The sequence below is a fragment of the Bombus affinis genome, chromosome 10 (assembly GCF_024516045.1).
Source record: "Bombus affinis isolate iyBomAffi1 chromosome 10, iyBomAffi1.2, whole genome shotgun sequence".
Lineage (NCBI taxonomy): Eukaryota > Metazoa > Arthropoda > Insecta > Hymenoptera > Apidae > Bombus > Bombus affinis.
Window position 1 is genome coordinate 7,770,885 of NC_066353.1, and position 22,326 is coordinate 7,793,210.

At 31.9% G+C, this 22,326-nt stretch overlaps 3 protein-coding genes and 1 long non-coding RNA gene across 8 annotated transcripts in view; 2 read left to right on the forward strand and 2 right to left on the reverse strand.

The window, feature by feature from the left end:
- Positions 1 to 967: 967 nt before the first annotated feature.
- Positions 968 to 9,951, reverse strand: LOC126921162 (golgin subfamily A member 1). 2 transcript variants are annotated; one of them, XM_050732465.1, is made up of 8 exons: positions 9,214 to 9,951; positions 8,375 to 8,768; positions 8,163 to 8,251; positions 7,913 to 8,041; positions 5,258 to 5,785; positions 2,912 to 3,439; positions 2,611 to 2,841; positions 968 to 2,446 (listed from the first exon to the last, which is right to left on the reverse strand). In XM_050732465.1, the coding sequence occupies exons 1-8, from the start codon at positions 9,322 to 9,324 to the stop codon at positions 2,291 to 2,293; spliced, it is 2,166 nt and encodes a 721-aa protein (XP_050588422.1). In that variant the 5' UTR covers positions 9,325 to 9,951; the 3' UTR covers positions 968 to 2,290. The 2 variants fall into 2 exon arrangements, with proteins under 2 accessions (XP_050588422.1, XP_050588423.1); XM_050732466.1 differs by having other exon boundaries at positions 5,393 to 5,785; positions 9,214 to 9,950.
- Positions 9,952 to 10,097: 146 nt separating this feature from the next.
- The window catches only part of LOC126921157 (centrosomin), a 38,259-nt gene continuing 26,030 nt past the window's right edge, over positions 10,098 to 22,326 (forward strand). The window contains exons 1-2 of one of the 4 annotated variants that reach the window (XM_050732441.1): positions 10,098 to 10,215; positions 20,800 to 20,855. In XM_050732441.1, coding sequence (XP_050588398.1) covers positions 10,166 to 10,215; positions 20,800 to 20,855 — 106 coding nt within the window. In that variant the 5' untranslated portion in view covers positions 10,098 to 10,165. Of the gene's footprint in view, positions 10,216 to 12,761; positions 14,049 to 18,765; positions 18,813 to 20,799; positions 20,856 to 22,326 lie in introns of those variants that run through there. The other 3 variants (XM_050732444.1, XM_050732439.1, XM_050732442.1) reach the window with 3 other exon arrangements.
- Positions 10,714 to 11,946, forward strand: LOC126921187 (uncharacterized). Its single transcript, XR_007712255.1, has 2 exons — positions 10,714 to 10,998; positions 11,350 to 11,946. It is a non-coding gene; the product is annotated as an uncharacterized LOC126921187 (long non-coding RNA).
- Positions 18,246 to 22,326, reverse strand: part of LOC126921169 (LIM/homeobox protein Lhx3) — an 89,025-nt gene continuing 84,944 nt past the window's right edge. Inside the window, exon 9 of the transcript XR_007712251.1 lies at positions 18,246 to 18,722. The gene's annotated coding sequence lies outside the window, so the exon portion shown is untranslated. The remainder of the gene's footprint in view (positions 18,723 to 22,326) is intronic.

The following is a 22,326-nucleotide window of genomic DNA, read 5'->3' on the forward strand; positions in this document are numbered from 1 at the left end:
CTGATTTTTCATCAGAAATACCTTATTTAAGCATATAGAAATTTCTCAGGTCTTTAGATAATTCTACCTGCGACTATAAAACAATCAAAAAGAAACAAATTACTTACGTCTGTAGTATTTAGCTTATATGTAATTTGTCACGTCGTATATTGTTTGCAAATTTATTATGTATACGTATATGTTTATTGAATTTGCGTTTATACCAAAATGCCGATAGATTAAAAACAAAATGTGAATATACACGATGATTAAGCATAATATTATATGTAAGCTCAACTTATTCTACTAGCTCCGTCAAGAAATGATAGATGTATATAAGTTTGTTAAAAAGAATTGACATTTAATCAAACATAATTTCACTTCCACTCTAAACTACTTAAATGTAATACATAGTTTGTTGTAGTTAGAAGTCTATATTTGTACACACATATGTTTTAATAGCGCACTACATTGTCCATATACTCGACCAAAGTAATGGTGCAACTAATTATTTTAAATAATATTTATTTTAATGAAATATTAGATTTTTGTTTTTCTGTATGTATAATCTTCGTAGATTTGATACTTAAAATATCGTATAGATGTTCTCGATTCTGAAATATCTGAACAATATTCACGTTAAAATTTGTATAGACGATTAATAAAATTAAATTACGTATTTTACAAAATTTTATCAATGATCTTATTAACTAATTAATTTGTTTTTAAACAACTGTTTAACGATTTGTGAACAAAGACTCTGTTTATATTTTTATATATAGAAAAATTGCAGTTGTATTCAATATCTGATAAATCTAAAAATTAGTATTTCAAAATTATGTAAGTCGTAAAACTTTCCTGATTTGAATTTCATTTGGAAATTAAAGTACTTTAAATTACTAGTTTTGTTATTTATTAGATATTACCGACTTGTATATTATTAGTCAATATGGTATTGATATAGATTGTTGTAAATAAATAATTACACTTTATACAACGTGGGACAATCTGATTTATTCCTTAGAGTCACATTATATTATTAAAGTATTATCTTCAAAGTTGAAGATAATTTCTTTTACTAATTTAACATTATGTTCGAGATGGAATGTTTTATAATAATATAGCAGTCTGAAGAAAAAGAAATTAAAATAGAGTCCTGAAAATTTAGTGAATTGATCAGATTAATTTGACGTAGAATATTCAAGTCTAAAGCCTAAATTCACAAAATTTGGTAATAAGTAAAAATTTTAATTTCCTGAAATAATTTTCTTACATATTTGTTTGCTTAAATAAGATACAATATAATATCGGTAGTTTCTATTTATATAATTATAAATTTTATTATTGGTAAAGTAATTTCACAAGATGCACAAAATTATTATGTCTATAGACGAAGGTAACAACCATTCGATATAGACATAGGTGAAAAATTAAATAAATCATTTTATTAGATTTTATTAATGAGTCATTTCACCCCGTCTCCTTTAATTATTCATATAGAAACGTCATCTTATTATTTACAAACATGAACATGACACAATTGCAATATTCATATCACAAATAATGATTATGGCAATTACAAATAGCTTCGATATTAAATTCCTTTAAAAGATCTAATTTGCTTACAACATATAACGATGACGCAATTATTTCATACTTTTTAAGTCATATTAACTTGCTTCAACTTACATTCATTAAATATGAAATAGATGATAATATACACAATGCAATATAAGACTTATATGCAAAATTATCGTATATTCAAAATTCGAATATAACAAAAAATGATGAATGTAGTATTAATTTAATAATGAAGTATTTCGTGTCAGATTTTTGTATATAAAAATAAGCTTAACTATGATTTTTGGATATTAAATATTGCAGAATGATTGTGTATATTCAAGTATTTATGTACGGAAAAAGATGATATTTTATATGTTGCATGTAATACATATTTTTCACTAATTCGTTTTGTAATGTCAGTGTATGACGAATGTCAAAATTCTTCTATATTTGACTTATTTTACCTAAATAACATTTGATGCTACATATTTTAGTGGGCATTTTGGAAGCTAACTATGATCAATATTTGTTCACGCGAATAAATTATACGCGATTATGAAGGCTAAATATTTTACAAAATTTATGAAATTTCTAGCTTGTAAACTTTTTCCATTTGTGTTCTCCCTAATTTCTCAAGTATTTATAATCATTTGCGACCGATCATCGACGCGATCCAATTTTTTGATTTTACCCACGAATTTGTGGCCACTTTTATGATATCTATAGAAAGAGAAATTTGTTTCAGCTATCAGCTAGGCGGTATAGCTTTGGCAGTTTGTCCAAAACCTAAATTAGGCCGTGTACCAAACCATGACATTTTCCACTCCAAAGTTTCTTGCAACAACCGTTCTTCTTCAGGTGAAAAATGCAAAAGAGTAGCTACTGCTCTTGTTAAATGAAGAGCCTTAAACAAATGAACAAAATGTAAGTTAGGAAATAGTTGAAAAATTATAAATATCTTATGCATTCTTTTCATTGTTGTTTAACAAAATTATTTCAACGTACTATTCTTAGTAATTTATTTTACATATTATGGTTTTGGAATTTTAGGAAGTACATTACATTTACCTCGTATTCCCTACTTGTTAGGAACTTTATGAGAACGTGTTTAAGGTATTTAAAGTTAACATCGTCGTCTCTTGTGCTATTGTGCCTGGCAGTGACCGTTTTCGACGAACTGGGCTTGAGAATTGCTGCAGAAGGTTCAATATCGCTATCCAATGATGAAGATGGAACTCTCAACTCTCGTTGAAGGGTCTTTTTCATATCGGTTAGTCGCTGCTGTAAGACTTTGATTGTCTAAAAATATATTCAATAATTAATATTATTCTCTGAAATATATTTCCATCGTTCTATTTTTCAAGTCTACCTTAGTCTTTTCATTTAATTGCTCCTCTAGGTCCATTAAGCTACTTTTAAGTAGTTTTTCATTTCTCTCTATCTTTATCCTATTTTGTTCTACTTCCTCCAATTCCAACATTTTCTTTTTAGTTTCTTCTAACGTCGTCATTGCTTGTTCTACTTCTTTACTTTTACTTAGTAAATTGTGCTCTAAGGTTTCTATCCTATTTTGTAACTCAATATTTTCGACTTCCTGCTGTCGATTCTCTTGCTTTACCATTTCTATGTCTTGGGAGACTTGAGCGTTTCTCAATAATGCACTGTCTTTTTCATTTTTTTCCTTTTCTAGGCACACTTTTAGTGTTGCTGATGCTGTTCTTTCAGATTCCAGATCTTCCCGTAGACGTGCTACTTCTAAATGTAAGGAAGAATTATTCATCCGTTCACCTTCTAGAGTCAGACGAACATGGGCTAATTCTGAAGTAGCAGTTGAAAGTTTTGCCGTTGCTTCTTCTAACTCTTGTTTCAGCCGGGTTATTTGCTTTGACGATGATTCCTGACAAAAGAAAGCAAACAACAAAACAATGTGAGTGGTATCTAATATTATAATGTTCAAACGAAATAATTGTAGTTTGGCAATGATTGAACTTATTTAAAATATGCTTCGTTATCTACTTCTTCGTTACCTACTTCATTATCTACTATCTTTGGAATTTATAGTAAAATGGATTTATCAACAGAATTTATTCAACAAAATTTAACGTTCAGAGTGATAACGTTTTATGAAAAGTGACATGAATAAGAATAACACAAGTAACAATAACACAGAAAAGTACAGAGTAATAATGATATTTTCAGAAAAGAATATAATAAATAAGTTTTATATCTTAACTAAAGTTAAAATTTGCAGATTAATATAAATTTATCAAAGTATTTTTAAATGAAACAATATTTGCAGAACAGTATGATGAAAGGCATTATAAAATAAAAAATACTTAATGAACAGAAATTTTAAAAATTGAATAGGACATTATTGTATCTTATCGACTTTGTAACAGTTATATTTAAAATAGATAAATGCAAATATAATAAAATGGAGATATTAAATTTATATGAAGAGGGTATATAAAAATGTAAAATATTTATCAATTCATTTTATGTAATAAACAAAATAATGTTGGAACGCGCCATTCATTCTGAAGTTCACACCTGTAATAAATTTTAATTTGAGTACATTTGATTAATTAAGAAAGCTTTCTGTTATATCTTCTGCCTTTCTGCAAGATTTTCGATTCTATTTAACCATTCTATCTTCTATTCTATACGAATATGGATACGATACGTTTTCCTTTAATTGTATCAGCTTGGATACGCATTCCTAATATTTACAGCAACGTAAATATAATCGGACTGTGTCGTTGGTGTAGCAAAATATAATATGATTTATTAACCCTGTAAGAAAAAAATCGTGTACACATTTGTGTATATAATAATATATAAAAAGCCGCTTGAAAAAGGGGGATATAAAAATGGGTTAAAAACAAGCACAAAAACGAATGCAATAAACGATATAATTTATTTGTTCTTTTCTTTATTCCACAAATAAAATATACAGAAATGCGATCGTACATAAAAATATTATTGTTGGTACTATCTAATTTTCATGTATAAATACACGCGGAGTGGAAATGTGGAAGTTTTAAAAAGTAGTCTACAATTATTTTTGTTTATTGATACGTGATACTGATGAAATATAATGTACATTATAAATTTTTGCATGCATATAAAAGTAAATAAAAAAATTATAAACAAAAGAGTGTGCTAGTAAATATACGTAAAATAAATGTTCTGTGCGTTAAGCGTCAAGCATCATAGATATAACATGCAAGTATATAGGCGATATGTAGTTTTCAATTGTAAATTAACAACTTTCGTGTATACACGTTCTAAACGTTCATTTTTTTTACGCGTCCAGTGTTTTTACACTAACGGTGTAACGTCATAAACATTTAATAATTTATAAAATCATTAAAACAATTATAACAAATCAGAAAATAAACACAACTTTATACGATCACAGTTAATTTAAAAATGAAAGAAATTATTCGAGATGGAAGTATCAACTTCCTTTTTCAAATATTAACAAAACAGGAATTATAATATATTTATGTCATATATATCTAATATCTATGTTGGAAATTCTATCGTTATACATTCTTTAAAAAATTAAATCTATTATTCAATGCTGTGATCATTTGAAAATTGCCACCTGACAAATGGGGAATGTTCGTTATTTTTTGCATTTCAAACTCTAACAAGACATCCTCTTCGAAACAATCTAGCCCATGCACGACTACATATCGCGGTAACTCACAATTTGTCGTTTAAATTCGTCCACCTCATCATCGACGCTGGCCCGGAGCTCTTTTAGTTCCGTGGCCATCTCGTCGATGTCCTCTGCCATGCGCAAAAGCTTGGCGTCTTTCGTCGCCATGACAACATTGTTCACCTCTATTTCAGCTTCTAGCTGCTTAATCCTTTGCTTCAGTCTTTCACTTTCTTCTTCGACTCGTCTCCTTTCCAAACCTTCTTCACCAGCCTGTCTACTAAGTCTTCCAACTTGTGTCTCCAAGCTAGATATTTTTCCTGACCAACTAGTCTTTATATCAGACAAATGAAGATGAGCTTCTTCTAACTTTCTTTCTAACAGTGCTCTTTCTCTCATAAGATCAGCTATTCTTTCATCCACTGTCACTTGATCATTACTCTCTAATGCGACTCTTTGTTCTAACACAAAAACCTTATCCTTTAGGTGACGTACTTCTTCTTCAGTTTGTGCCAGTTGACAGGATAGCTGAGCTCTCTCACGCTGAGTAGAATGACGTAGTGTCTCCATTTCATCCTGAAAATGGTGATATTATTACCAGGAATGTTTTCTTATATTTATTATTATTACATTTTGCTCTGTAAAGCTTCATTGCAAACCTTACCAAAGCATTGCTCTAATGCATAAAGATGAATAGAATATTATAAATAATCCAAACCTTATAAAGCCAAGAACAAGCGAATGATGAATTTGATGATTAATAATAATAATGCTGAAAGTGAATAAAATGAAAAAAAAAAAATTTATGAAGCAAAACTAAATAGTGTTGAATAAATTCTTTGTTCAAAATCTCTTTAAATTTTCTATTAATTGTTATATAACTGGATATGACAAAAATTTAAGTTTATAAGAGACATTTTATTATTTAAAATAATTATTCCACGCTGTTACGAGAGTAACAACATTGGAGTATGAGTACTGCAGTAGAAATAGTTGAGATATTTTAAATTAAATTTTATTATAATAAGATGAAAAAATTTTCTTTACCATTAAACCACTTCCATTAGTTAATACATGCATTTCTCCTATATTATAAAATTTTGCACCAAGGAGAGAATTACATAAAGAGCAACATTGATGTAAGTAAAATCTATAGAAGTTATTTATGTTGCAGAATAATTTATTGCAGAATAGCAGCAAAGCTTTGAAGACGTACCTCTAGCATCAGCGGTAGCAGCAGCGAATTAGCGGAAAATACCGCCTACTCTGATCTCCAATGCTCTCGTTTATCAAAGTTTTCCAATCTTCATGCGTATGTCGTTTTCACAAAACTTTCAGTATCACTTAGGTATTGCTCATGTTCCATAACCAATAAAAGAATATTGTTCTTTCACAATTTGTTTGTACTCAACAAAATGCCTGTTCTTTCCCAAACTAAGTTTAATAAAATGGAAGTAAATACTTCCTATCAAGTATTAAAAGCGCATTCTAAGAGTACAAATAAGAGTTATGGAACATATGCTCATTTGTTTTATTTTAAAATATATTCCAAATATTCTAAATATTCAAATAATTAAGATTCTTGACTAAATGTCACCTGTTCATCATAGATTGATACTATGTGTCAATACAAAAAATGTGCAGAAAAACATGGCAAAAACGTGACAAAACAAAAAGCTATATATAAAATAAAAAAGGAGAAAGAAAAGTAGTGGGAGGCTTAAAAACAAAACTAATTTTTAAAAGGAAGCGTGCTTATACCTAAAAAATATGTTTATGGTCATTGTTTTTGTAGCAGACCACATGATCAATAATTGGCACTATAAAGGTAAATATTCATTTAAAAAAAAACATTATGACAAACAAAAAGAATTGACTTTTTCATGCAGCTTTATCCCTTCTCATTAAAAAATGTTCAATGTTATAAATGAATTTATAACACAAAATGCAATATATGAAAAGCTACTATTGAAATGTTAATTCATGACAAAATAATATCTAATATTTACTTTTAAACCAAATTGTTATGAAATTATCTATATAACACTATATATATACACATAACAAATTAATTCATTTGCAATAAGAAATAATTTGCATTTATTAGAAACAATACTATTACAACAAGGACAAATTTAGATTATATCTTATCAATAATACTGTTATATCTTATAAATCAAAAACAAACTTTAATTGTTATTTTATCGAACCAATAATTTCTTTATACTAATTCCTTAAATGTGACAAAGTAAAGCTGTTAGTTTGTAAAATACAATGCCCATCTAATGAAAATAGAATAACTTAAGATTTTTATGGGATTACTTCTTTTTCCTTAAAAGCTACAAACTGCTAGACTCTGTAAAGTTGTGACAAATTTTGTAAGTAAATAAAAAGTAAATGTAAACCTTAAAATATTAAATCTAAGATAGTACTTGTAAATGTTCATATATAGCTTAATATTTAACATAGAATATTTTTATGTGGAAAAAATTTTTAATATATTTAAAAATAAAAGATTTATATAAATATACTTAAACTCAATTTAAAGGATAGTCCATGTTTACTGTCTTAAATGATGTTAATCATCAAAGCAACTTATATTAACACAACTATATTAAATAATTATGTTAACATAATTTTGAAGTTTATAATACATTTCATGTGATAATTAAAATGAAACCAATCATCAGATAATTTACTCACCTGTACATTGTTCAATTCATCTTCGTATCTTCTAAGACGAGAGACTTCACTTTTTAAACTGTCAATTTCTGCAGTGGCTGCTTTTAAATGATGTGATTTTTCTTCTACTTCCTGTTCCTTTGCCAGTAACTAAATTAAAATAAATAAAATAAATATAGAAGTATATAAAGTATTAAACATAGAAGCGTATTAAGCAGAAAATATAAATGATAAAGGTAAGCTTTTAAAGAAAGAAATATATAAAACTTACTAGGTGTTTTATTTTTGCCATTTCTTGAGTTTGAAAACCTTCTAGTTGTTCCGCATCTTCTTGAAAACTATATAATTTTTTCTTGTATTCTGAAACACAATATTAGTTATGAAAATTTAGATACGTATATATAAATTTTATTTGCCACTAAAATTTAAATCAAGCAACATTAATTTGTTTTTTAGATTTGTATCATATAATTACAAATGTACCTTCTGCATCTTTAAGAGCCAATTCCAACGAATGTTTTGAGCTTTCTACATGTCTTAATTCCTCTTCTATCTTATTCTTCTCTTTTTCCTGTTTTTCAACTACTTTTTTCCACTCTTTCTCTTTTTCCAAGAACCTTACTTTCCAATCCTCTTCTTTCTTTTCCAGTCGTTTCACAAATTCAGTCTCTTTTTTTGCCAATCTTTTTCGCCATTCATCTTCTCTATTTTCAATTTTTTTAATATCTTTAGCAGAAAGTTGCATATTATCATTTAATTTGAGATCAAAGCTAGTATCTTTTTCCAGAGAAACAGGTGGTAAAGGTGAAGCTATATTTTCCTCACGCGAACCATCTAATGAAATTTGAGATCCACTGATGCTACTTGTGGATCCCGTCTAGAAAAAAATATCATTCATTGTAAGAATTTATAAAAGGTCTTTTCTACAATTTCATTTTAAACATTTAGTTTGTTATAGATTAATTTAAAACATATAATTTTAAACGGTACAAAAATAGCAAAAGTATCTATAAAGTAATACCTCTAAAATAGACTAAACTATCAGTAGGCATTCCAACAAATCTTGTGATTTGATTATCAAAATCGGATAACGAACATATGAAATATTAATGAATCGTCTGATAAACATATGCGGAATTAATAAGAAACATAAATATCTAACTTAAAATATCGTCAGTACTTTCTCGAAAATTAATGATGATTTAAAGTGACTACTACAAATATAGATCACAATTATAGATCGTTTATAAATAAGTATGCTATGTAGTTGCGTTATCGGTTCCACATTGATAATAAGTTACACATGGTAACAACATGTTTACCTGAGACATATGCCTCGAGTTAATGCCGCGCACATTGCCGGCATTTCTAACGACAGTTGACACGTCACTCCCTATTTCCTCTCGTATTTTATTTTTCAGCGTTGCAAACATGATGCTATAACCTCCAATTAGACGAGCAAAAAATGACAACTAGCACCTGTCAAAGTCGATATTGTGCTGATTCCGTGCCCGTCTACCGGAGCAATGTTAAAGGAAAGAGAGTAAAAATGTAACGTGCCAAGAATTCATTCTTTACTGATCCTTCACAACTAGGTTTGATCGAGCCATCCTTAAATAATTTGTATACCCAAGGCCGCAGAAATTTTGCATATATCGAACTATCGGATTAAGTGCAGACGACTGCCATACTGTCCACTACTGTCCAGTCACTCAGTTACTTAAGTAATCACTGGTTTTGAAGCTCGATATTATATATGTAGGTATAGTTAGTGTCCCCTGTTTTAGAAAATTAGCACAACGTGTACAGCGCGAAATGCAAATGATCAACTCGCACTATTTCACGAACAACGTGAATAACAATAGTTTACAAAAATAATATTACGATACTGAAAAACGGGTGAATACGCGTGTGATTCATCTAAAGAAAAACCTAGACGCGTACACTAAATAAATACAACATTTCTTATCTCTTCGTATACAAAGATAATTATATGTACATGTAATGTCGTCACTATTTGATTATATGGCGTTTTGCTCTCAGGTCGTGACTCATAAAATTGCCGTTATACTAGGAACATTTTATTTTTATTTTCATGTTTAACATAAATGTGTAACATTGGCAGAACTGATATAGAAAAGTATAGAGCGTGCATTTAGCGCGTACAGTGGAAACTTTCAGAATTAGTTTTTAAATTTAACGGTTTGAAAGTGCGTGTAAGTTCTTGTTTTTTATTTGTTTGTTGCTAATGTGCATCGTGAAATTAAATAAAAAATGGGGGATTTTATGGATGAAACGGCTGCCACGACAAATTATTTTGATACGTAAGTAAATTTATGGCTTTGCATATCGCGCTATGTTATTTTTGTCTTTCAAAGCTGGAGGTCTTTATTTACACTACTTTATAATACAGCCTATACCGTAATAGTATTGTTTACAACTTGAAGAGAGATCAATATATTTTTGATGTACTTGAAATAATTTATACAGGTCTAGTAAAACAGTTTATAATAACTGTAAAATTAAAAAAAAAAGGGATTAGAAATAATTTATGTTAATTTTGGTTATTTGTTTGCATTTTATATTTCATCATAATATGTATAATAATATTTACAAAATCATTAGTCATTCAATAGGGTATAAGTATAGTGGAAAACACTTTTACCGACAAATCTCCGTAAAGTACCCTATTTATAAACAAGTCAATAATTTTAAATCATAATAATTTGTTTTTATTATTGTAAATTCTTAAACTCATTTTCGTCCCCTCAAAAATTCACATTCGCTCTGAATAAAAATTAATATATCCAAAAAATATGTATAAAGTTTCTTCAGACTAAATTTTAAGGTTAGAAGTGAATACTGTTCGGTTCGAAGTTAATTAACCTTGTTATTATACATGCATTATTACAAATGATTTTAATTTTATAAAAAGAGCAATGTGCTAAAGCATTATTATATATGATAATTATGGTATTAGTGTTAATATATTGTATATAGAGATAAAGCGTTAAAATTATATTTGTATGTAATTATTTAATAATATTTCATTATATTCTTGTTTATTGTGATCAAAAACATGTATAAGCAGAATGATTACTCTCAAGGTAATTGAAAATACAACATTGTATTGCTAATATTAATTTAATTGTAGAATTTGTGTAAAACGAGAAAAATTCTTGTGAGAGGAAACTTTCAAATTTTTATAATTATTAATTAGAAATTTATTTGTCGATGCCTTTTATAAAAATATATTTTACTTGATTGTTTATATTTTGTTTTATAAACTATATGCAAGAAATGCTAAAACTACACATTGTAGTAATTCATTTAATGAAAGAAATTCATTTATCTGAAACGTTCTATATTATTTATTGCTTTTTCTAATATAGATATATATACTATAATTACTACTTTCCATATTTCTCTGTTTATTTAAACAATGATTATCTCGCTAGATAGGGATGGAGTTCACTGTCTACTTAACGGTTCTTAAATCTACTCTAAATTGTTAAAGGTTAGAAATACAATTCATTAAGCATGTTTAAGATTTTGGTTAATCTTAACAATTACAAAGAAAAATATGTCATTTCCCTTTAATATTGAGGTAGTAATACCGTCATTTAGAAGCATATACCTGGCTCGCTGATGTTTATCTAGCGTTTTAGGGTATAATTACCACAAGTCATAAATTTCAATATTTAATTTTCTGTAAAAACTATATTATATCGTCACAATTACGTTCTTTGTATGCAGTTGTAGGGACCGCTAATTCTCCGGAACGCATTTATGTTTCAACGAATGTTCCGCACATGGGATCGGTTTTTGTTAGAGAAGGAGGATTATAAAAGACAGATGAAACGAAGGAGGAATACTTAGCACGCATCAGAAATTCATGAAATTTTCGCGATCTAAAAGAACCGTTTTCCCTAACAATTTTGTATAATTATAATCTTCAATAAATTTTAATACGAAGTTTAAAAATAATTGAAAAATTCAATAATTAATTAAATTATTCGGTACTTAAGCTTTCAATAAATACTTTCAAATATTTAGCGAATGCGTTCTACTTATTAGAATTGATATAGCCTTTATAATTGATAATCTTTTTTTATTAATAAGTTATAAACAGAGAAATTTCCTGAAACAGTAGTTTATTGGTAATTGTTATGTTATATGTATTAAACGGATTGCATTTTTAAATATTTCAATAGACCATATAAATACGTAAAATAAAAATGAGATGAAATGAATGAAAAATGAAGACGCAAAGAAATATATAAGAAGAGTTAGAATAACAATTTTCAGTATGCGGTATAAATTAAATATTCGCTAAAAATACGGTTATATTATACAGACTGTATTTTTATCTTGAAAATTTGATTTATTTTTCTGAAGCCATAAAATGTTAATTCCTTGTCATCGTATTTGCAATACAAAATGAGAGTACCTCTTATAAAATATATGTATGTAGTATGTATATTGATCTTATGACAAAAAATTAAAATTGTTTATAACAACAAAAAGACTAATTTCATAGTTATTCATTGACTCCTCTCCGTTATCTGTATTTTCACCATCAGACTCGTCCAACTTGAAGATTATTTTCAAAATCCATTATTTTGCATAACCATCAATTTTATTTATCGACCCCTAATTGAGAGACACTGTGTTTGACCGATGTACGCAGTGTTCCGTCTCTTTACAACCCTGCTTTTCTATCTGTTTTTGTCGTTTCGTTCGGCTCTCCCTCCGTTCTTCGTCTGCTCTTTATCTCTACTCCACCACTCCGCCGCTCCACCACCTCTTTCCGTAGATTCCCTCCGCCGCCGCCTACCGTTAGCCCATTCGGCCGGGGTCCATACGTCGGCCTCCGTTTTGCTCCTCGACCAGCCGCACGAATCTTCCGACCTTAAACCCTCCGTTCGTGCCTCCCCTCGATCAGAACGTGAGCAGTGTCGCGTCCGTGTCGCATCGACGCCTGCCTGCCCTCAGTTGCGTTCAATCTATCGCTGGAGTAGGTTCAGAGTTGTGATGTCACGTGCGGTATCCGACAGTGTCTTCATTTCGTCGAAAGTACACTCGTTAATCGTTATCTATAAAGGCAACGCCTGACTGAGCCAAGCGTTTGGAAATTCCCCTCGGTATCATCGTTTGGTCGAGAGAATAAATAATTTGCAATCGAAAGTTTGTGAACGTTTGACCGTCAGTGGTTTTGGTCGTCGGACACGATGGAAGACGACAGACGACAAGCGAGAAAGCTCTTATTACCATTTTCCAAAAGGACTGTGCTAAAATATAAACTGCTGATTCAGTGACAGGGTGATTTTGTCGTGGTCTCGACGCATGCCAGACTGCGTTTTCGTTGTGTTTTTTGTTTTCCTCTTTTGTTTCGATCCTTTTTTATCTCAGATCGTTCGTATCGAACAGCATTTTACGTTAAACAGACTCGAAACGGCGTTTCGTGGAAAAGGTGTTTAGCGACTAGGAAGTGCATCGGGACACAATAGTGCGAATCATCTGACGCGTCGTCTTGAGCGAGAGTTATCTCTGCATTGATCGATCCAGCAGCATATAGGTCGACCGTGTTAACACAGTTTTAGTCAGGCAATCGAAACTGTGGAAAACAACTTTTTCGAACGTTCATTGGGCCACAAGCCACCGAATTACGCCACGAATAATCGTTGGATTTCGGTATGACTTTTTAACAAGACCGACGAGAGAGGACTTTTGACGGTGTTGGATCACGTTTGCGCTGATAATGCTTGCTTGAGAACTCTAGTACAGTGACGCTCTGTGCCAAATAAAGGTGCCAAAGAGGCCCATTGAAAGTACAAGTTATCATAGTATTATCACAAAACTATTATTCACGTTGTTATTATCGTTGTTTGTTATTATATTATTGTGCATAGTTATTACGTACGTTTGTTTTGTATATATATATATATATATATATATATGGCCGCGTGATTTTGTATGTGATTCGGTTCGAGGACCATTCTATTCGTACGGGAAGTCATATTTTTCGTGTACAAATGAGGAACAATTACCGCAATATGTTTTTCGCCGGCTACGGATATTCCAATCAACATCAAAACAACTCACCCTCGCCGACCAGATCCAGCGTCTGGGGTAGCGTTTACAGTCCGTTTCGGAAGTAAGTAACAGCTTATTGACCTGGATCCGTTTCCACGTTAATTTACCAACTGCGTGATAATTAAACTGCGGATGTTTATGCATTTGCGAGACATTCGAAGATGCAAAAATGCACAAATTGCGCACAGCATGTAAAAATATATATAATGGCCGACGAAAGAGTATTTAAACGTTTGTCATGAAATATTTTTATTTATACGAGTTTTATGAGACGTTTTGAAATTTCATTAACATTATAATGGGACACTGCTGTCGTGATTGTGTTCATCGAATTCAAAATCGATGTGAAAATGCATGTACGTATATGTATAGATGTTAGAAGGTGGTATTCATCGTAGTTATGATCTTTCTTTATATATTTTTGCATATTACGCGTATCACGTACATTTTTCTATATTTATATTTTCCTGTAAACGTATATATACAGCGTTTAGCCAATTTTCAACTAACTTACGGCAACAAGCCACCGATACTCAATTTTCCCTTTTCTCTTTCTGATCTTTTTGCGATTAATTTCAATGGAATACGAAGAAATATGTTACAAGGAGAAACATTTTAAAAATACGCCTGGCAGAGGAAATTCGTTACTGTATCAAAGCAAATCGAAGCTACATACGTGAAAGATGCCGTCTCCCCTTAGTTTCTTAAAATTAGATTGTTTATCGTGAATATTTTGGGGTAAACCTTAGTCTGTTAGTTTCTCGATGCACGACGGTAGGGTTCGGTTTGACAGCTTCGAATAACAGCATCAAATGTTTCATTGTGAGGCAGGAAAATCAAAGAAACCGCTAAATGCAATTCCTTTCTCCCTGGTGCATCGTTTTAGTTCTCTGAACTTGAAAATCGTCGGCCTCCGACAAAAATATCCGACTGCCGAGATACATATTTTTCGATTATAGTCTGCTGTGTGTCCTAATCTACCGTGTAAAATCTTTATTTCATATTTTAAGAGGTTCCCGCCAGTAATCTTTTCTGTGATCGAAGAAAATTTTTCATCGCTACGAATAACGTTATAAAAGTTGTTCAAAGATAGTTATAAAGAGATACTTAAATACTTTGAGAGATCAATAAAAATATGGTTTATTCGTGGTATCATGTTCATCGTATCTAACATCTTCGCGACTTTTACCACACTTTCTCTTTGACTGGCTGCATTTTTTTGCATTTATTAGATCATTGCCTATTTTAAATGTATTACACGTCCAACGTGTCGTTCTTTATCTCGCTTTCGTTTTAATTAACCGCTGTCTTTCTATCTTTCGTATTAAAAATACGTACAATTGGTCGTAATAACAGGATGGTCGAATGTAAAGTACACGTCGTATACTACACGCGATTCAAATATTCTAAATCAGAGACAAACGCACAGATTTCCGTGACTTAAGTGGCAAAATATGTGTATTACTCTAGAATTATTCTAATTCCTCAAATGAATACATTTGTAACGTGTTTTTGTTATCGAAGAAGCTTATTATATCAGCTCTTTTTCTCAGAAATTTTCGATAAAGGATATCTATTACGATATATAACAAATTTATTGTAACATCTTATTTCAACGTTTATCGTAAGGCATTTACTTTGCCACTGTTAATTGATCCGAGCTAGGAAAAGTACCGTAAAGAGTCTATATTTGTCCCTCCGGTACGGATATCGCACGAATTATTGTTTCGATTATGAAATGAGTCACAAGTAAACCATAATGATTAGTGCATTCTGCTGGCTATTTGTATTGTACAAAGTAAAGAGACGTTGGAGACGCGTAAATCCCGTTTGTTTTAATTAATTATACCGCTATGTATTCCTATTTATTACTAGGTGTCTGTAGATGTTTTTTACAATTACCTCATTTATTAATATGGATGTATAATTATATCGAATTCATCGTAGAATTTTATTCTACTGTTTATAAAAATCGTACAGGTCCAAAGTATATGGTTATCGTTAATCTTTTTATTCTGAACTTATTTATTTATCTATAATGTTTTACTTTGTTATAAAATATAATATCACTTAGGAAGAAAGTATAACTCGTGTGATTGTCAGTTGATGCAGCTGTATTCAATTGTGCTTACTGTAGCATCGTTGAATGTTAGATTGTAGGAGGTCAACGCACCTTGCGATTATACGAGTCATTTTCATTATACATATTTACTACTTTGTCCAGACATTTTATTTGCACAATAACGTAAATAGATAATAATTCCTTGCACGTTTTCGTTATATTACGAGATTTCTTTTGATTGCTATCCTTTTAAGTACACGTAGTACCAAGTATCCATGCATCGATGTAAACTCATCACGGTTAAGCTGGTACTTTTCAACGATGTAAATTCTCTGGTATTACGATACTTTAGTATCACAATGGAGAGCCTGTGTTCAATGAGAAACTTTATCTACGTATCTCTGTACTAGAAAACAGAATCATTTTTTCTAAAAGTGCTCTATTTTTTCTTTCGACGATATATAAATCCTCTGCTATCGTAGGTCGTGACACAGCGAATATTGCGACACATCAGACTGAATTGCATCAATCTACATACGCGTACATTCGCCAAGTGTCTCATGCGTTCATTAAAGCCTTAATGAACTCTTTCGCCCACCGGACACCCACTCGGTCAGCCATAAGAATACGGCAGCTAGTCTGAACCGCTCTATAAACAATGTTTTCATTCGGCAGGGCCGAGCTAATTGTTTAACTGGGCAAGTTAATGCGTTTAACGATCCGGTAATTGAGCGAACTTTGCACGTCAATGTGAACACACGTTCGTTCTAATATCGTTCAACAGCATAATGCGCGAGATGACAACGTGTTAAAAGCTCGATTTACGGAATTACTTTCAATGGAAACACAAGGTGATCCGTTGGTTATTATTATCTCGAATAATGCTGTGTTAGATATTTAGCACTTTTTAAAGAAATTTATCCATTGCTACACGATAGGATAAAGCGAGTACAATAATAAACGCCAGATTTTCCATACGCCAGAAACTTCTATCGTAAAAGCAATTACAGCTCAAGCTGCATACATACTGCTCTCTTTCGGTCCATGCCACCATATCTGCTCACCAGTATTGATTACTTACACAACCAGCCTCCATCTTGCCAGATGACGACAACTGTGTGGGGTCATTTCATAAAATCGTTTTCCTCTTTATCAACGACTTTCCAAGCTGGGTTGTCACGCAGGTGACTTACACCAAACATGTACCGATGGAACTTAGTATCGTCAGTTGTTGGATCTTTTGATCAATCGTTGCAAAGACAAAGTTCGTTGCAAGGAATTGTCTACCGATTCTGTACAAATATACATTTTCTAAGCAACAAGCGTGATCGATTAAATTTTAGTTTATTAATTTCGAAATCAATTTTATTTTAGTAGGAAATTCGCGAGGAGGGTTCGTAAAGCGAAATGGTTTCTTCTATGTTTCTATTCCTATCAAATTACTAACAGGCATTAATTAATTAAAGAAATTAAATTGCGATAATTATTGTTATTTACGAGATATCGCGTAAAGAAACGTTTATTTATAAACTGTTTTATATTAGATCGACATGTTTCTGATTGATTTTTATGCATGAAACGCGACAATAACTGTCGTTTGCATGTTACGAAATGCGTTATGAATTATGTAACGAATCTCTATTGCGACCAATTGTAGTTTTACGAACGACGTAGATAATTGACGACGATCGAACGATGTGCTTGCAATCTGCGTTTGTAATTAATTAATTCTTACACCGAAACTCCAGTCTTTACCTAGTGAAAATACAACAACTTTATTTTATAATGAATATTATTTTGATTAGAGCGCGACTATACAAATTTATTATGCGAAATACTAACAAGAATTTAGAGGTAAAACGTAGCAATAAGATGCAACAAGTATATAAGCTTAAATCGGTAATTAAACTTTTTTCTTCAATGATATATTGTTTTTGATTCTTCCAACAGTCGTAGCGTGGCTCAAAATCTGCATAACGAATTAACGTTCAGAATCTACATAGGAAATAAAATTCTTTAAATTAAAATTCTCCCCTTTAAGTATTTTAATTTCTAAATATTTAAACAAAAATTTAAAGTTAGAACTTATTTAAGCAAATTTTTGTTTCAGCTAACATTTACAAAATAAATATTTCGTTAATATATTTCCTTTAATTACTCGCTAAATATTCCAATATTAATTTTTAAACCACTTAATCTTCCGATCGATCTTTTAAAACTGAACTTGAACAAACATTAAGCACAATATTCTACGCTGGCATAATTAATAAAATGATCCGCAACCATCAGTGAGTCATCGTCTTTAATTCGCTTTTCTTTCCATCGTCTCATCGCGTTTGCTTAAATCGTGTGTCAGTGCCGAGCGCAAAGGAATAACAACAGCCAAAGCTCTTACCAAACTTATTAGCTGAGAATCGAGAGAACTTTCCATTTTGTTTCAAATTTAGCACCTACGCTGCCAATTAATAGTGGCGTTTTGTGACTGGTGGCGGATGTAGCGGCTGCGATTCTCGTTACGCAAAGCAACCCTGTCTCGTAAAGTGGCCAATAATAATATCAGCATAGTGTCACCCTTTGGTCCGTTCGCTCCCCTCGTGTTCGTTCCGGGCTGAGCAACTTCTGAGGCGTCTTGAGTTTCCGAGAAGTCTGGATCCGGATTAGTTCTACATGGACCTAAGGGGTAGTGCTTAATATATCAGAGTCAGATGTTGGGGTGCTGCCGAAAAAGAGGATGGCCACGGTTACAGGCCTGTGGTTCGCGAGGTAAACGGGATTACGTGCACCGCAAGCTTCTAAATAGACCTCGCTAAAAGAAATGACTGGTTCTCTCCCCCTCGTCTCTTCGTCACTATGGAAAAAGATGAACAACGCTAATGACACGCTGCAGATCTCTGCGTGCAATGTGTCATTTTCAGCTTCAAATGCGTACGTTAATTTGTACCATTGGCGTCGTAGCGTGCAACGTTGTTGTTTTTCCGCAGCGTATTATTTTTAGAAGAACCAAGTTTATTTCATTGAAATATACATTGTTCATATTTAATAGTTTTTGCTTTTAGCAAAGTATCAAACCTGAACATCTGAGAAATCGAACTGACCGATATTTCAGTTTTATCACCCAAGTACGCGATTAATTAGTTTGATTTTCAAGAAACCAATTATGTACTGACTTCCACGAGTTCATTTTCTGTGAGCAGATGACATAAATGATGATAGATTTTATGGTAAATTTAAAACATGTTATTTAAACGTCGATAGCTTTCCTCAACAACTCAAATAGCTAATCGTGTAATTTGCCTTTCGACATTTTATTTTCTAATCCATACTTGTCGAGTTCTTTTCGTGTGATTTATTTTGGATAACGATTAGAGCGCGTCATCGTGAAATCTACGAATTCTATTTATATAAAGGCGAAATTAATCAGTTTCGGATTCGGAGAGGTTCGTATATGAAATTGAAATTAAATAGACGGTTTATGAATGTTGAATGAGACTTTGTCTACGAGGACCGATGCTTAAGACGAATTTCTGAGCGTGTGACGTCCCAGAAGGGAAGCGAGGTCAGATTTTCCAGACTGCACGGTGCGCGCGAATAATAGCGGAACTCTTAGAACTTGTTAAGATCCGTGACAAGCCGCTGGAGAGACATTATCCGTTAATTACTCATTTCACATTTCAACACTGGTCAGCAGGAATAGCGTTTGGATGAAATCTAAATTAAACCTTTCTGGAAATTCTGCATTTCCTTGCTATTCGTATACCGTAACTCGGTTTGAAGTGGCCCGCAACTATAAATCACTGACATGTCACACATCACGCAAACAGTTTCACATCGAGCTAACCCGCCGTTTCGTTAGAACGAAGAAAATTGCAATGAAAATCTGGGTCGCGTTTAATTATAACGAATCGTTCCTTAAATTCCGCCGGATGTCATACCGCGCTCATAATTTTCACACTCTCGAATGTAATTTCAGTTGTTGAAATTAACCGTTTCGATCTTGAATTTCTTCTATTCTTTTAGTTGATTCATTGTCGAGGATACTCGTATCGCCGATAGGAACTAGAAGGAATCATTTTCTTTTTGTCAATCGCGAATATGATTTCCCGTGGATATTCGGTATCAAAAGTTATTAAGAAAATGATGAAAAAGGAAAATAAAAATAAGTACAATTAAATATCAGCCTGATCGAGCAACGCGTTCGCCGGACGTTTCAAGTAATTGAAATTCTAGCCTGTTGAAATTAATGAGCTGAAATTTTAGCGGGAGATTCTTCGGATAATTGTTATGTCGTCTGATTAATAGTTTATCTATGCGCAAACCTTGTCCTTAGGATCGAATGTTTTACTTTGAACCGATCGTCGCTCTGGAAATAGAACGCAATCTTCATCTTGATCCTTTTTAAAAGTTTCATCTAATTCGGTCTAGTTCGTACAGTCTATTTCGTATGGAATCAGGAGCCACCACGTGCCTCCGCTCCATTTTCGGCCCTATTCCAAAAATAAACTATCTTTAAGCTTCGGTGACGTACTTTCATTATCGTCTCCAGGAGCCGTAAAAGAAAGGTTCCTGTTCTTCATTTTGCATTCTCGATTTTTAAAATAATATTACAGTTCCTTGCGTACTCATTTTCTTTCGTCAGAAAATATCAATTTAACGTATATCTATGGAGTTAATTTTAAATTGTATCGCGTGCATGTACAATATGTGAATTAATTGGTGATTAATTGGTATTTTTGTTTCGTGTTTGTTACAGCACAAATATGCCACTGCAGGACTTTACGATGAATCAAACTCTGCCGTTAATAAATGGTAAGTAGCAACTTCGAATTTCACGTTTAAATATTAAATTTTTCTTTGATTAGCGTCAAAAAGCTGAATCATTTGATTCGTTAAGGAATCGAAAAAAAAATAAATTACTATTTTCATTAACAAGTCTAATTATTACCTTTTAAAGAGAGACAAGTGTCTTTTCTCTGTTTTCTTTAAAATAACGATAGATTATTTATCAGCGAATATCTTCAAAGTGTAACAAAAGTATGTAAATATATCTATACAATGTAACGGTGTACAAGCTTCGTTAAAACAGCTTCCTAAGATTGAAGATAAAATAGAAGAATCGTTATTAGTAAGATAGTAATCGGGTTTCAATTTTATGCGTAAAAATGTTTACAAGACGACGAGTGTCGTTACCGTTTGTTGAAACGAGTATGAAACTGAGATAGAAAAATTGGAGCAGCGGAACGTTGTTAGAAGCAATATTACAGACACGAAACTCTGACACCATCAGCGTCAAGATACTAAATGTTAATAAAATTGTTGGTTAGAAAGAAAGGAATTAATAGTAGGCGCGAGTAAGAATACTACGCGAAGATTCCTTATCTAATTGTACGTTTTTAATAAAACTTGCAAAAATAACGTTTCTTAAACGAAGCGAGAAATATTTTCGTTATCAGGGAAGAGAAATTCTAAAGAACGTACGTTATCGAGATTCGAGAGAATATGTCTTATAGCTGTTAAAAGATAAAAAAATACTGACAAACTGAAACTTGGTGTTCGTAAGATAAACTATGCACGAGTGGAGGAACATTATCCGCGTTTCGTATAATACGATGAATATATTTCGATTAATTTTGAAGCGACTAATAAATCGATATATCGACTTCCTTTATAACGATCACCGATAAATACATTATTACAAAATCATATACGAAAATAACATTATTTCCGACATGTCAACTTTTCGTATACGTATACGCATAATTTTATACATAATGGAACTTATTTATCTATAGAAATAAAGAATACGTATCGCGTTAATAATAAAGCTATAGATATTTTCAAATGTCCGCGTAAACGAAGCGTTAAGATCAGCGAATCAGCGATTAATGACTCGTTAAAGTTTTCAAACGTCTATCGATCATCAGGATGGAGCGGATACAATTTTACGGTGCGTGATCAAGGTAGGATATCGTTGCATAAGAGCCGATTACGTTTATTACTTATAGTCTCGGATCGGATGAACGTATCGCGTACAGATGTCCCTGCAAATTAAGCGATTGCTCGAACGAGAGGTCACCGATATTGGAGTCGACAATGGAACGATCAGTTACCTTCCTGTTTCCCTAGTGAAACTACCTTCATTGGCTATTTCCCTCGAGCAATTGACCCCCTGTCGACATCGGTCATAGTCGATGAACAGCTGATTGTCTCACGGAGAACGATCGTTCGTCCTAAATTCGTGTACGAAAATATACTCGTCGGTTGGAAGATCGATCTCGAA

Coding starts and splice junctions, on each gene's coding strand:
- LOC126921162 (XM_050732465.1), bottom strand. CDS start 9,324: ATGTTTGCAACGCTGAAAAATAAAATACGAGAGGAAATAGGGAGTGAC. Junction 8,769..9,213: donor ACTCGAGGCATATGTCTCAG/GTAAACATGTTG, acceptor ATTTTTTTCTAG/ACGGGATCCACAAGTAGCAT. Junction 8,042..8,162: donor TGGCAAAAATAAAACACCTA/GTAAGTTTTATA, acceptor ATTTTAATTTAG/TTACTGGCAAAGGAACAGGA.